The 15,415-nt window shown below is 38.8% G+C and overlaps 1 protein-coding gene across 1 annotated transcript in view; it reads left to right on the top strand.

Annotated features, from left to right (window-relative positions):
* The window catches only part of TSNAX (translin associated factor X), a 31,006-nt gene extending 23,534 nt beyond the window's left edge, over positions 1 to 7,472 (top strand). Inside the window, 2 exon segments of the mRNA NM_001243607.2 lie at positions 1,603 to 1,730; positions 5,692 to 7,472. Coding sequence (NP_001230536.1) covers positions 1,603 to 1,730; positions 5,692 to 6,069 — 506 coding nt within the window. The 3' untranslated portion in view covers positions 6,070 to 7,472.

Below are 15,415 nucleotides of genomic sequence, written 5' to 3'. Positions count from 1 at the left end.
TATAGAATTTGGTTGTTTTAAAACACTTAGGGTATTTATAGTACTATTTTTTACCTTTTTATATTTAATTCAGTATGGACTCTGTAGAATAAATATCTGATATTTTTAGTATTACTCATTAGCTTTTTTAAAAAAAAATACTAAACTACTAAAGCAGAAAGGATTGCTTTTTTTTTTTTAGGGCCACACCTTCGGCATAGGGGTCAAATTGGAGCTGCAGCTGCTGGCCTACACCACAGCCTCAGCAATGCCAGATTCCAGCCACATCTGCAGCCTATACTACAGTTCACAGCAGCGCCAGATCCTTAACCCACTGAATGAAGCCAGGGATTGAACCCACATCCTCATGGATGCTAATTGGATTCTTTCCACCAAGACATGACAGGAACCCCCAGAAAGGATTGATTTCGAGTATGAGAAAAACATGAATTTGAATTTTGACACTTTGATCTGCATTATTTACAGTGTTTTTAGCAATTAAAATTAAAAAGTCAAATGACCTTGAATTTTATGTGTCATTTGCTTGAATCATCATCTGTTTTGCTGCTTAAGGGAACAAAAAATAATCTGTATAGTTTTTGTTGAAGACTATCAGCATTTTTTTTTTTTTTTTTTTTGGTCTTTTTGCCATTTCTTGGGCTGCTCCTGTGGCATATGGAGGTTCCCAGGCTAGGGGTTGAATCGGAGCTATAGCAGCCAGCCCACACCAGAGCCACAGCAACGTGGGATCTGAGCCACATCTGCAGCCTACGGCACAGCTCACAGCAATGCCAGATCCCTAACCCACTGAGCAAGGCCAGGGATCAAACCCACAACCTCGTGGTTCCTAGTCGGACTCATTAACCACTGAGCCACGATGGGAACTCCCATGAAGCCTATCAGCATTTTTGTAATAGCCCTTTCTTAAATTCTTTAGAAGGGAGTGGTGCAGTGGAAATGAATCTGACTAGAAACCATGAGGTTTCGGGTTTGATCCCTGGCCTCACTCAGCAGGTTAAGGATCCAGCGTTGCCGTGAGCTGTGGTATAGGTCACAGACGTGGCTCAGATCCTGCGTTGCTGTGGCTGTGGCGTAGGCCAGCGGCTATAGCTCCGATTAGACCCCTAGCCTGGGAACCTCCATATGCTGCGGGTGCGGCCCTAAAAGGACAAAAGACTAAAAAAAAAAAAAAACTTTAGAAAATATTTTTCTGAAAAGCTTTGCCCTTTCTCTGTAAGAAAGAGGTAGATTTTTAAGACCAGTGGCCTCATGAAGTACAAGGGGAAATTGAGTACATTTATTTTGGAGCTGCCTGAGGTTCAGTCAGAGAAGTGTTCGCTCTGTTCAGTGCTAGCCTCCACCTGTCCCCAGCTGGTTCTTTGCATTCTAAGAAGCCATCTAGGACTGATGTTAAGTAGGCATCCTTTAAGCTTTTGTTGAGTGAGGTGTTGAATAGTTTGAAGTTCTTTTTTTTTTTTTTTTTATTTTCCCACTGTACAGCAAGGGGGTCAGGTTATCCTTAGATGTATACATTGCAGTTACAGTTTTTTCCCCCTGAAGTTCTTTATTATGACATCCTCATTAGTGGCCATTCCTTAGTCATTTTCTTGGTTGGTTTTTCAGGACTGCAGGAATACGTGGAGGCTGTCTCTTTTCAACACTTCATCAAAACACGATCACTCATCAGCATGGATGAAATTAACAAACAATTGATATTTTCAACAGAAGAAAATGGGAAAGAAAATAAGACTGTAAGAATTTAAAATCATAATTCACATTTATCACATAATTTATATAATAGTATGATAATTATAGGAGATTTATTGGCTTATAATGCTAAGACTGTTGAGATGGGAATGTTTTCTGAAGTGTGATTTCATAGATTCCCAATTATGGTCTTTTTAAATATTTTAGTTAGTGGATGAAACAACTATGGGTATGTTGGAGGGAGATAATACTCTTTACCCAGAGCATTATTGAGTGATTACTCTAAGTCCACTTAGGTTTTACTGTATATTTACTATGTGCCCTTTATAAGCACTCTCTCATTTAATCCCTTTATTATTCTTATGAGGTGAGAATTATCGCCTTCATTTTACAAAGATGGAAACAGACTTTTAGAGTTTTAAGTAATTTATGAAAAGCTACACAAATAGTGTGACTGCTAACCTTAAGCCAGGTGTCTTGAATCCAAAGCCAGAGAGTGTCCTTGTCTACTCTGCCAGTGTTTCTCAAAGTGAGCTACAGGGGACCTGTGCCAGGTATCTACCTCAAAGGAGTGTTTTAAAGGATTTGATCAAAGGTCTTAAGTTAGGCAGTGTACAGCACAGGACAGATAAGTGCTCAGAGTTAGTTGTCATTATAAAAGTCTGTATAAATTTGTTATGTAGTGAGAGATGTTAATCACTTAGTTCATAATGCTTGTATCTGAAATATTATTTAGCTATTCTAAATTAAGGAAGGAGAAACTTTTGTAGTTCAACTTTTAAATAAATACTATTTTTTCCCCTTGAGTTTCTAGATACAGTATTCAGGCAGTGAGGTAAAATTTGAATATATGGTGACTTCCTAAGATACTTAGTATAGTTCAAGAAAAAATTAAACAGTTTCTCTCTTTTTATTTTTCATCAGTTTTTCTTTATTATAATAATCGCTCAGAGTCAGGATAGGTAGGCACAAAGTAGATGAAGCTGTGAAAATCATATTTTCTTGAATATTTCCTAAAATGTTAATATTGAAAAGTGAGATTGGAGTTCCTTTGCAGCTGGATCAGTGGGAGGCAGGTTTGATCCCCCACCCTGCACAGTGGGTTAAGGATCCAGCATTGCTACAACTGTGACATAGGTTGCAACTGTGGCTCAGACCTGATACCTGGCCTGGGAACTCCATATGCCTCGGGGGCAGCCAAAAAAGAAAGAAAGAAAAAGAAAGTGAGACTTAATTTGGCATGACTGAGATACAACTTACTTTAAGGAAACCCTGTATTTTCTCAATTTTAAAAATTATATGAAGTTTATTAAGGGGGAAATTCATCTTGAGAAGTAAAATTCCTTCAAATTTTTAATTCATTACCTATCAGAAAGAAGGGTAGGCTTATTTGACCCTCCTTCTTAAATCTTAGGCAAGTTACTACACCTTCCTTTTGAGTTCTAATTCACAGTAGAAGTTAGGGCAAAAAGGTAAAGAGAAACTGAGAGGACATGTACTGTTCTGAGGATTTAGGTAGGAAATTATTCTAAGGTTATGGTGTTACAATAGTCATATGCTACGCTTCTAATAATGTTAAGACCACATTCATAAAGAAATTTTCCTTTTAGAGCTAAAGATTCTTTTTGGTGCCAAAAATTCCGGTAATTCAGTTAGGGGAAGATATTTTTCTCTGACTTGCCTGTTGAGAGTGTTGTCAGAATCATTTAATTTTTTAAAAACTTTTTATTATGAAAATTTTCAAATACATAACAAAGTGGAGAGAATTGTAACACATGAACACCCATATACCCCATTACCTGGATTCAGTACTCGTTAACATTTTGTCATACTTGCTTCATCTAAATATCTTTTGCTAAACTACTTTAAATTATAGATATCATGATATTTTATTCCTAAGTACTTCAGATCCATCTTGAAAAACTGCATTTTAAGGAATTTTCTTTCCCCTAGTTTCTAATACATATTATCAGTTAAGCAGAATTTATTTCCTTGACAGTTAGTTGAAATTTGTTAGTTTTTCTAATATACTTTTTTTCTTCAAAATCCACTTCTTCGTTATAACCAGGAAACTCCTTCTGTCTAAAGATAGAAACAAAGAACATTAACGTTTTCTTAAGCAAAGGTCATTTTCATAAATGACTTAGGAAATGACCAGCCACCTCTTCATACCTGCCACCCACAATCTGTCCTTTCCAAAAAGATTCCATTTCTCTTAATAAGTCAATAGAAACAAAACTTAGTGGGTGCTTTTATGTCAGGATAATTGGGAAGCTAACTTTGGGTACTTACTCAGTTCTACCATTAACTAGTTATACTACCTACAGTGTTTCTTAGATCTCATTTCTTACACTCTGTATTTAGAAGATTGGACCAGATGGTCTCTGAAGAGTCCAGAGGCATTAGGATTCATGTATTGGATACAGAACAACCAGAGTCCTCTTAATAAAACCTAAATTTGACTCGGTCATTTCCTCGCTCAATGACTCTCTGTTACCTAGAGGTAAAGTTCTGATTTCTTAACGTGACCTTCTCCCCTTGTTCTGTCTTTCTAGACTAAGCCTCTACTACTTCTTTACATTTTACTCAAAGGAAATACCTCACTAATTCCTCAAATACACGTCACAATTCTCACCACGCCTTTGCAGTTCTCTCTGCCTTAAACGTCCTCCAGTGTAACTGCAGCCCATCTAGCTAAGTCTCTTACAGACATTATGTCACTATGTAGTGTCAGACTACATGTTTAGTCACTATGTAGCATTGCCTCTTGCTGGAAGAATCCAGTAGAGAAAGAGAAACTGGTGTGGAGAGAGGAGACACGTGGTGGTGGTGGTAACGGTGATAGCAGCTAACATTTATTGAGTGTTTACTTTGTGTTGGGCATTATGCCAGGAACTTGGTAAATGTTATCTCATCCTTAAAATACACCTCTGAGGTAGGTACTGTTATCCCATTTTACAGATGAGGAATCTGAGGTTTAGAGAGATGAAATAACTTGCCCAAGGGCATACACCTTATGAAGCAAGGTCCTGGAAGAGGTGGGAGGAGATGGGTCAAGGTCATTTGGAAGAGTTAACCTCAAACAAGAGGAGGGACAACTCATCATCTGAGACTGGAGGATAGAAGGTAAAGATGGATGTGGACATAAATAAGTTTTTCGTTTTTCATTTTTTGTTTTTTTTAGGGATAAGGTAATTAAGAGAGCTTGTGCCAGGTGATCTGGCAATAACCAGGGCAGTGAAAGTAGGCAATATTGTTTCATGAGAGTGAAGAGCTTTGGGAGTGAGTAGGGGGCTGAGAAGGAGAGTGGTGAAGGTTTGGAATAGTCTTTGAAGAGACTGGAGAGGACCATCTAAGAATAAGTAAAAGGATTGGTGAGTAATTTGTAGTGGTACAAACTCTATACAGTTGTGATTATTGTTATTTTTTTAGCCCAGTGCTACTCAGTCACTTGAATAAAGCACTAACAAGAGTAGATTTTAATACTGATTCAGGGTTGTGTTTTTGCTGGGCAGGTGCAGTAGAAAATTAGGAGCCTAAAGGAACTAAGGAGGATGTAGCATGATGGTCAGTGCTGAGTGGGGATAGAGGTGAGGTCAGAGGGGACTAAGTGACTGAGGAAAACATGGCTGGGTCCTAAACCTGGAGGGCTTTATGATTGGTCATTTAAATGAGCAAGTCAGTGTCATTCAATAAAGGCATTAGGCCTTGTTTAAGAATGTTTTAATTTTATTTTGTATGTCAAGTAAAGTTGGAAATAGTTGATTTTATAATGAAACAGTATTAGATCTCGAAATTATCTTAAACTCCTAAGTTCAGCTCCCTACTGAGGGCATGAATTCCTCTTGTGCTGCCTTGAATGGTCATTTAGCAAAATGGATCATTTTATCTAGAGAAGATTAGTATGATCTGTTGTTAATTTTGTACCTTACATGTGATAGATGCACAGTCCCTCTTTTTCACGGTGTGTTTTCTTTGTGTGTGTGTGTGTGTGTTTTTTCCCAGCCCCCCTCTGATGCACAGGATAAGCAGTGTGGTACCTGGAGCCTGAAACTCACACCTGTTGATTACCTTCTGGGAGTGGCTGATTTAACTGGAGAGTTGATGCGGATGTGTATTAACAGTGTCGGGAATGGGGACATTGACACCCCCTTTGAAGTGAGCCAGTTTTTACGTCAGGTTTATGATGGGTTTTCATTCATTGGCAATACTGGACCTTATGAGGTTTCCAAGAAGTTGTATACCTTGAAACAAAGTCTGGCCAAAGTGGAGAATGCTTGTTATGCCTTGAAAGTCAGAGGTTCAGAAATTCCCAAACATATGCTAGCAGATGTCTTTTCAGTTAAAACAGAAATGATTGATCAAGAAGAGGGCATTTCTTAGAACCTTACTCAGTTGTTATTCTCTTAACTCATAAGAGAGACCAATTTGTAAGACTGTTATTTAGTATATCATTTGACTTTGTGGCTTTTACATAGAAATGTTTTCAGTTGTATTTGTTTAATTGTATACAGGCTGTACATAAAATTACAGAAATGAATCATTTCTTATATCTTGTGAAAATTTGCATACAAATGTTTGCATATAGGCCTGTTTGAACTTTTGCTGGCTCAACTTCATCATTTATCTTTGTAAATGTGAACATGCTTCAGAGTGCACTTTCTGCCATACCTGTGTTGATTTACTTTGTGTGAATTTTGGAGTGGTAGTATTTAGTGGAAGCCATTTATAATTTAAGGTGATGATTTCATTATATGTAGAAAAGGTTTTAGTTTTACATCTGGACTTGAGCTTCCTGTTCAAATTTCTTGGTAATCTTGTGCCAAGCCTCCAAAATAGGCTTATTCCATAGAACAAGGATTAAAAATTAAGTTATCAGTATACTTTAATTTTATGAGATGTTGTAGTGAGAAATCATATTATAGTCTGGCTAAATTAGGCCATTTTGAATCCATATGAAATAGCCTTCCAGAAAAATTGACCAATACCCCTGATGTTAGTTTCTGTATTTAAATTTTTGTCCCATCACAGATCTGATAGAGAGTTGGCACTAACATTGTAATATTTTCCCTGGTGTTTGAGTTTAATTATACACTTGCACATACAACTGAAAAGCTAGTAGTGATTTTTGTTTTTGTTGTCATTATATTTCACTAGGCATGTTTGGAGGCTTTCCTAGTCTAACACCTATAAGAAATTACATATAAATAATTATAATGAAATTTTGAAAGTTTTGAAGTATAAAGTTAATCCAAATCTTTATAGTTGTTCAGTTGTGTTAATTGATAGTATAAAAAGTTGCCAAAGAAGAGTTATCACGTACAATTCAGCAATAAGACAATTGTCAACACAGTTGGGAATAACAAGTAGTATCACTAGTCATAGAAGTAGTCTCACTAGTAATATTTAGAATTGGAATTTGCCTATTAAAATTAGTAATAGATTATTCCCTATGATGTGAAACTGACTTGAGCATGCCACTGTTGGCTGACAAACTAGACGTTTCCATGGGGTTTTGTGAGTTTTGAAATCTAGATACCGGATTTTATTTTTGGAAAGAGTAGCAGCTCTGTTTGCAAGGGCTTTTACTTGAAAGTGTAATTTTCCAAAAAATATCACCTAAAGGAAAATAAAATATATACATGCCTAATAGATTAGGTTTGTTTGTCTGGTGGTAGTAAGATTTTTTTGGTTTCACAGCTGAAATACAGTCTTATTACATATTTTTCTTTCCTCTGCCACTTGAAGTTAAATTTATAATGTTAAAAATAAAATAAATAACTATGGATTAATTAATGTCTTACAGATGTTTAAAACTGAACTCTTTTTTTTTTTTTTTTTTTTTTTTTGACTTTTTAGGGCCACACCTAAGGCATGTGGAGGTTCCCAGGCTAGGGGTCGAATTGAAGCTGTAGCTGCCTACTTACACTACAGCCACAGCAATGCTAGATCCTTAACCTTTAACACTGAGTGAGCCCAGGGATCAAACCCATGTCCTCATGGATACTAGTCAGGTTTGTTACCACTGAGTCACAATGGGAACTCCTAAAATTGAACTCTTTGAATAAAATATTAAAATAGAAAAGTAAAGCCTAATTTTTTGATCAATTGAGAAATTCTATTTTTTTTTTTTTTTTTTTTTTTTTTTGCTATTTCTTGGGCCATTCCCGCAGCATATGGAGGTTCCCGGGCTAGGGGTCGAATTGGAGCTGTAGCCCCCAGCCTACGCCAGAGCCACAGCAACGCGGATCCAAGCCGAGTCTGCAACCTACACCACAGCTCACGGCAATGCCGGATCGTTAACCCACTGAGCAAGGGCAGGGATCAAACCCGCAACCTCATGGTTCCTAGTCGGATTCGCTAACCACTGCACCATGACGGGAACTCCCAATTGAGAAATTCTTAATCAAACTGTTAACAGAATTTTTGGCCTGTATAGGAATTCTGATATAGGCTGTCTTAATATGGAGATCTGTGATTTCTTAAAATATGTCCAAAGGTAAGGAAAGTCAGGACAGACATCTCTTCACATCTCATTGACCCAAACTAGGTAATAACTTTTCTATCCCTCAGCCCTCGAAACCAGTTATCCACTAAAGGAAGGTGAGATCACCTTGACAAATCAGCTTTCCCTTGTCTGTGAGATGTAGAGCAGACACAGAAACTGGGTTAGGGTGTTGCCATCACAGATGAAAGGGAAATGGCCTTTGGGTAGGCCATCAGCAGTAGCTCCTGCAGGTGGATTGGTGCCATGGCTGATGAATTTCTACACTGCATGTTATACCAGCACAGGGGGCATTAGACCCAGATGGTAGCAAATCTCTAAATACATCTGGACTGTGTCTCAGTTTTAAAAGTGTTGCTCTCATAGCAGCACTTGGGTAATGTTTTACATCTTTATCATAAAAAGAAACTCGTTTGAGTTCCCTTGTGACACAGAAGGTTAAGGATTGGTATTGTCACTGCAGTGGCCCAGGTTGCTGCTGTTGAGGTGCAGGTTCAGTTCCTGGGCCAGGAACTTCCATATGCTGCAGGTATGGCCAAAAAAAAGATTAAAAAAAGAAACTGGTTCTAGGTAACATGACAAATTGCTGAAAGAATTATGAAATAAAATTGGATTAAGTCCTTCATAAGTAATGCTACCTGTATTGAATCTGTTTTTTCACAGTATACATTACAGAGCCCTAGGCCTTTTTGAAGGCTCCTTAAAGAAAGGTGTTATTTAAATGAGACTGGATTGAAAACTTGATCCAAGGCCTGTGCTATCTACAAAAGACTCACTTTATTTATTTATTTTTTATTTTCCCACTGTACAGCAAGGGGATCAAGTTATCCTTACATGTATACATTACAATTACATTTTTTTCCCCCACCCTTTGCTCTGTTGCAACATGAGTATCTAGACAAAGTTCTCAATGCTACTCAGCAGGATCTCCTTGTAAATCTAAGACTCACTTTAGATTCAGAGAAACAGATTAAAAGATTGGGAAAAGGAGTTCCCATTGTAGCTCAATGGAAATGAATCCTACTAGGAACCATGAGGTTTTGGGTTCGATCCCTGGCCTTGCTCAGTGGGTTAAGGATCCGTTGTTGCTGCGAGCTGTGGTGTAGGTCAAAGACGTGGCTCAGATCCCATGTTGCTGTGGCTGTGGTGTAGGCTGGCAGCTACAGCTCCAATTCAACCCCTAGCTTGGGAACCTCCATATGTCTCGGGTGCAGCCCTAACAAGACAAAGAGACAAAAAAAAAAAGCTAAATAGACTTTAAGACTTTTTTTTGCTTGAGACAAAGAACAACATGTAATGGTAAAAGGCTTAATCCATTAAGGATACATAACAATCGGGAGTTCCCATCATGGCTAAGGGGTTAACTAACCTGACTAGGGTCCATGAGGATGAAGATTCAATCCCTGGCCTCATTCAGTGGGTTAAGGATCTGGTGTTGCAGTGGGCTGTGGTATAGGTCACAGACATAGCTCAGATCTGGTGTTGCTGTGGCTTTGGGGTAGGCTGGCAGCTGTAGCTCTGATTTGACCCCTAGCTTGGAATACATGACAACCACGTGTGTGTGTATAACAAAGAGCCCCAAAAATCTATGAAGCAAAATATGAGATAATTGAAAGGAGAAATAGACAATTCAACAGTGATAGTTGGAGACTTTAATACTCAACTTCTAATAATGGATAGAAGAACAAGATAGATGAGTAAGGAAATAGAGAACTTGAGCAATAATATAAACCAATTAAACCTAACACACATACATAGATCATTCTACCCAGCAAGAGAAGATACATTTTTCTCAAGTGCATATGGAACATTATCTACAAACTATCAGGCCGCAGAGTAAATCTCAATATAATTAAAAAGACTTAAGTCATATAAAATATGTTCTCTGTCTGTAAATGGAATGACAGTAGAAGTTTGAAGTAAATTAAGAAAGTTCAGAAACATGTGGAAATTAAGCAGTATACTCCTAAAGAGCCAGTGGATCAAAGATGAAATTACAGGGGAATTAGAAAATATTTTGAGAGGAATGAAAAAGACACAATATACAACTTAACAGGATCCAACAAAAGCAGTGCTCAGAGGGCAATTTCTAGCTTTAAACCCTTCATTTAAAAGAGTCACTTCAGGAGTTCCCATCGTGGCTCATGGTTAATGAACCTGACTAGTATCCATGAGGATGAGGGTTCAATCCCTAGCCTTAGTGGGTTAAGGATCTGGCATTGCCATGAGCTGTGGTGTAGGTGGTAGATGTGGCTCGGATCTGGCATTGCTGTGACTGTGGTGTAGGCTGGCAGCTGGCACTCCAATTTGACCCCTAGTTTGGGAACCTCCACATGCCATGGGTGCGGCTCTAAAAAGACCAAGAGACCAAAAAAAAAAAAGTCACTTCAAATCAGTAACCTGAACTTCTACCTTAAGAAACTATTGAGTTCTCTTGTGGCACAGTGGGTTATGGATCTGGCATCGTCCCTGCTGCAGCTTGAGTTGTTGGTGTGGTATGGGTCTGATCCTGGTCTGGGAACTTCCACGTGCTGTGGGTGTGGCAAAAAAAAAAAAAAAAAAAAAAAAGGAACTGGAAATGTAATAGCAAACCAAACCACAGAGGAAATAGAAGAAAAGAAATAAAGATTAGAGCAGAGAATAGAAAACAATAGAGAATGTCAGAACAAAAGTTGGTTCCTTGAAAAGATGAATAAAATTAACAAACCTTTGGCTGAACTGACCAAGAAAAAGATGACTCACATCACTAAGATCAGGAGTAAAAGAGGAGACATTACTACTAACCTTACAGAAACAAAAACTTTATAAGGGAACACTATGAACAACACTATTGTACACTAAAATTATGTAATCTAGATGAAATAGACAAATTCCTAGGAACTCACAAATTATCAAAAGTGACTCAAAAAGATGTTGACAGGGAGTTCCCGTCATGGCGCAGTGGTTAACGAATCCTACTAGGAACCATGAGGTTGCGGGTTCAGTCCCTGCCCTTGCTCAGTGGGTTAACGATCCGGCATTGCCGTGAGCTGTGGTGTAGGTTGCAGACATGGCTCGGATCCTGCGTTGCTGTGGCTGTGGTATAGGCCAGCGGCTATAGCTCTGATTGGACCCCTAGCCTGGGAACCTCCATATGTCACGGGAGCGGCCCTAGAAAAGACAAAAAAAAAAAAAAAAAAAAAAAAAGAAAAGGCAAAACAAAAACACACACATACACACACACACACAAAAGATGTTGACAATCTAAATTATAACAGATTAAATTACTAAGAAAAAAAACTTGCAATGAAGAAAAACCCAAAACCAAATGGCTTCACTGTTGAATTCTACCAGATATTTAAAGATTAACACCAGTTCTCATGTTCTTTCCAAAAAAATAGGGAACACTTCCTAACTCATTGTATATGCATATTTTTTGTCTTTTTAGGGCCACACCTGCAACATGTGGAAGTTCCCAGGCTAGGTATCCAATTGGAGCTGCAGCTACCCTCATACTCCACAGCCACAGGAACTCAGGATCTGAGCTGAGTCTGTGACCTACACCACAGCTCACGGCAACAGTGGATCCTTAACCCACTGAGTGGGGCCGGGGATCGAACCCTCATCCTCATGGATACTGGTCGGGTTTGTTACCACTGAGCCATGACGTGAACTCCATAATTCATATTAAGGCATCATCTTCATACTAAAGCCAAACAACTATAGACCAGTGTCCTTCATGAATATAGATGCAAAAACCCTCAACAGTATACTAGCAAACCAAATTCAGTCACAAAAATTATTCTGTACCATGACTAAGTGGAATTTTATCTCAGGAATGCAAGATTGGTTGGTGCAACATGAAAATCAAGTGGTAACATACCATATTAATGGTATGAAGAGGAAGAAACGTAGTTTATCTCAATTGAAACAGAAAAGTCACTTGACAAAATTCCAACACCCTTTCATTATAGAAACACTCAACAAACTCAGAGTAGAAGGGAAATTTCTCATCCTGATCAAGAGCATCTGAAAAACACACACACAAAAAGCTAACATAATTCATGGTGAAAGGACTGAAAGCTTTCCTTCTAAGATCATGAACAAGACAAGGATGTCCAATCCTTTTTTTTTTTTTTTTTTTTTTTTTTTTTTTTTGTCTTTTCAGGGCTGCACCTTTGACCTCCCAGGCTAGAGGTCGAATTGGAGCTACGGTGGCCAGCCTACGCCAGAGCCATAACAATACCAGATCTGAGCCACGTCTACGACCTACACCACAGCTCACGGCAACACCGGATCCTTAACTCACTGAGCGGGGCCAGGGATCAAATCCACACCCTCATGGTTCCTAGTCAGATTTGTTTCCGCTGTGCCATGATGGGAACTCCGATGTCCAGTCCTGTTTAACATTGCACTGGAGGTTCTAGCTAAGGCAATTAAACAAGAAAAGGGAATAAAGGGCATCCAGTTGCAAAGGAAGAAGTAAAACTATATTTGGAGGTAACATGACCTTTTTTTTTGGGCTGTGCCCATAGCATGTGGAAGTTCTTGGGATCGACCCCATGCCACAGCAGCAACTGCAGGATCCTTAACCTGCTGAGCTACTAGAGAACTCCAACATGATCTTACATATGTGCCTCTAAAGAATCCTCAAAACCGCCAAAACTATTAGGACTAATTAATGAATTAAGGAAGGTTTCAGGATACAAGATCAATAAATAAAAATCAGTTGTATTTCTATAAACTTGCAATTAAAAATCTGAAAAGAGGAGTTCCTATTGTGGCGCGGTGGAAACAAATCTGACAGGTGTCCATGAGCATGCAGGTTTGATCCCTGGCCTCGCTCAGTGGGTTAAGGATCCGTTGTTGCCATGAGCTGTGGTGTAGGTTTCAGACTTGGCTTGAATCCTGAGTTGGCTGTAGCTGTGGTGTAGGCTGTAGCTCCAATTCGACCCCTAGCCTGGGAACTTCCATATGCTGCAGGTTTGGCCCTAAAAAGCAAACAAACAAACAAACTGAAAAGAATATCAGGACAATTCCATTTATAATAGCATTAAAAAGAACAAAATACATATAGCCATAAATTTACCTTGAGAAGTGAAAGTTGTACACTGAAAGCTGTAAAACATTGCAGAAAAATTAAGACCTAAATGAATGAAAAGGCATCCTGTGTTTGTGGAATGGTAGGTTTAATATTGTTAAGATAGCCGTATTCTGCAAATTGATCTGTAGGCTTAGTGAAGTCCTTATCAAAATTGCAACTTCATTTTGCAAAAATGAAGAATCTGATTCTAAAATCATTTGAAAATTCAAAGGACAAAGAACAGACAACATATCATTTGAAAAAAAGGACAAAGTTAAGGCTCACATTTTTTAAATTTCAAATCTTACTGAAGGTACAGTGAGCAAGACAGTATAGTACTGGCATAAAAATCAATATCAATGTGATAAATTCATATTTTAGGAGGTCCCGCTGTGGTGCAATGAGATCGGTAGTGTCTCGACAGCACCAGGACACAGGTTAGATCCTCGCCCTGGTGCAGTGGGTTAAAGGATCCAGCGATGCTGCAGCTGCAGCGTAGGTCACAACAGTGACTCAGATCTGATCCCTGACCTGGGAACTCTGTATGCCGTGGGGTGGGCAAAAAAGAAAAAAAACCAAACAAACTGAATTCTGTAAAGAAACCCATGTATCTGTGGTCAGTTAATTTTTTACAAAGATACTGAGATCATTCAATGTGGGGAAAGAATGGTCTTGAACAAATGGCACAACTGAGTATCCACAAAAGAATGAAGTTGGGCCCTTCAGATCATATACAAAAATTAATTTGAAATGGACTAAAAACAGTTAAGAGCTGAAACTATAAAACCCTTAGAAACAGGTGTACATTTTCTTTCTTTTTGTGTGTGTGCTTTTAGGGCAACACGCATGGCATGTGGAAATTTCCAGGCTAAGGGTCTAATCAGAACTGTAGCTGTCAGCCTATGCCACACCCACCACAACATGGGATCCAAGCCTCATCTGTGACCCCACAGCTCTCGACAATGCTGAATCCTTGACCCACTGAGCAAGGCCAGGGATTGAACCTTCATCCTCATGGTTCCTAGTCGGGTTTGCAAACCATTGAGCCACAGAGGGAACTCCCAGGTGTACAGTGGCTTTTTAGGTATGACCTCAAAAGCACAAGCATCCAAAGAAAAATATAAATTGAAACTTCCATCAAAATTCAAAACTTTTGGGGCCTTCTCACCATGGCACAGTGAGTTAATGATCTGGGTTATTTTCTGTGGAGGCTGCCCGTTCGATCCCTAACCTGGTGCAGTGGGTTAAGGATCCAGCACTGCTGCAGCTGCAGCATAGGTCACAGCTGTGGCTCAGATTTGATCCCTGGCCCGGAAACTTCTGTATGCCACGGGTGCAGCCAAAAAGAAAAAACAACATAAAATTAAAACTTTTGGTACACCAAAGGACACTATCAATCTTAAATCAACTATGCTAGTAAAAAAATTTAAAAAGGGCTCTATAAAGAAAGTGAAAAGGCAACCCACGAATGAGAGATCATAATCCGATAAAATAATGATATAATGACAATAGATGTATGTATCTAGAATATATAAGGAACTGTTACAAACAACTCAGCTTAACAGGCAAAAGATTTGAATAGACAGTTTTGTAAAAATGACTAAGAGCACATGAAAAGATGTTAAACATCGTTAGCCATTAGGGAAATGCAAATCAAAATCACAAAATACCACCTTACATGGAGTTCCCGTTGTGCAGTGGAAACAATCTGACTAGGAACCATGAGGTTGTGGGTTCGATCCCAGGCCTCGCTCAGTGGGTTAGGGATTCAGCGTTGCTGTGAGCTGTGGTGTAGGTTGCAGACGCGGCTCGGATCTCATGTTGCTGTGGCTGTGGTGAAGGCCAGCAGCTCTAGCTCCAATTTGTTTTTTTTTTTTTTTTTTTTTTTTTTTTTTTTTTTTTTTTAATTTTCCCACTGTGCAGCAAGGGGGTCAGGTTATCCTTACATGTATACATTACAATTACAGTTTTTCCCCCTCTAGCTCCAATTTGACCCCTAGCCTGGGAACCTCCATATGCAGAGAATGCAGCCCTAAAAAGCCAAAAAAAAAAAAAAAAAAAAAAAAGACAAAGCACCACAGTACACCCACCGTATATATAAATGTCATGTCTATATCTTTTATATAATAGAGAAGGAAGGAAGGAATAAGATGGAGGGGGGG

The sequence above is a fragment of the Sus scrofa genome, chromosome 14 (assembly GCF_000003025.6).
Source record: "Sus scrofa isolate TJ Tabasco breed Duroc chromosome 14, Sscrofa11.1, whole genome shotgun sequence".
In the NCBI taxonomy this organism is placed as follows: Eukaryota; Metazoa; Chordata; class Mammalia; order Artiodactyla; family Suidae; genus Sus; species Sus scrofa.
Note: the sequence above shows the minus strand (reverse complement) of the source record. Positions and strands in the feature narration are given on the sequence as shown.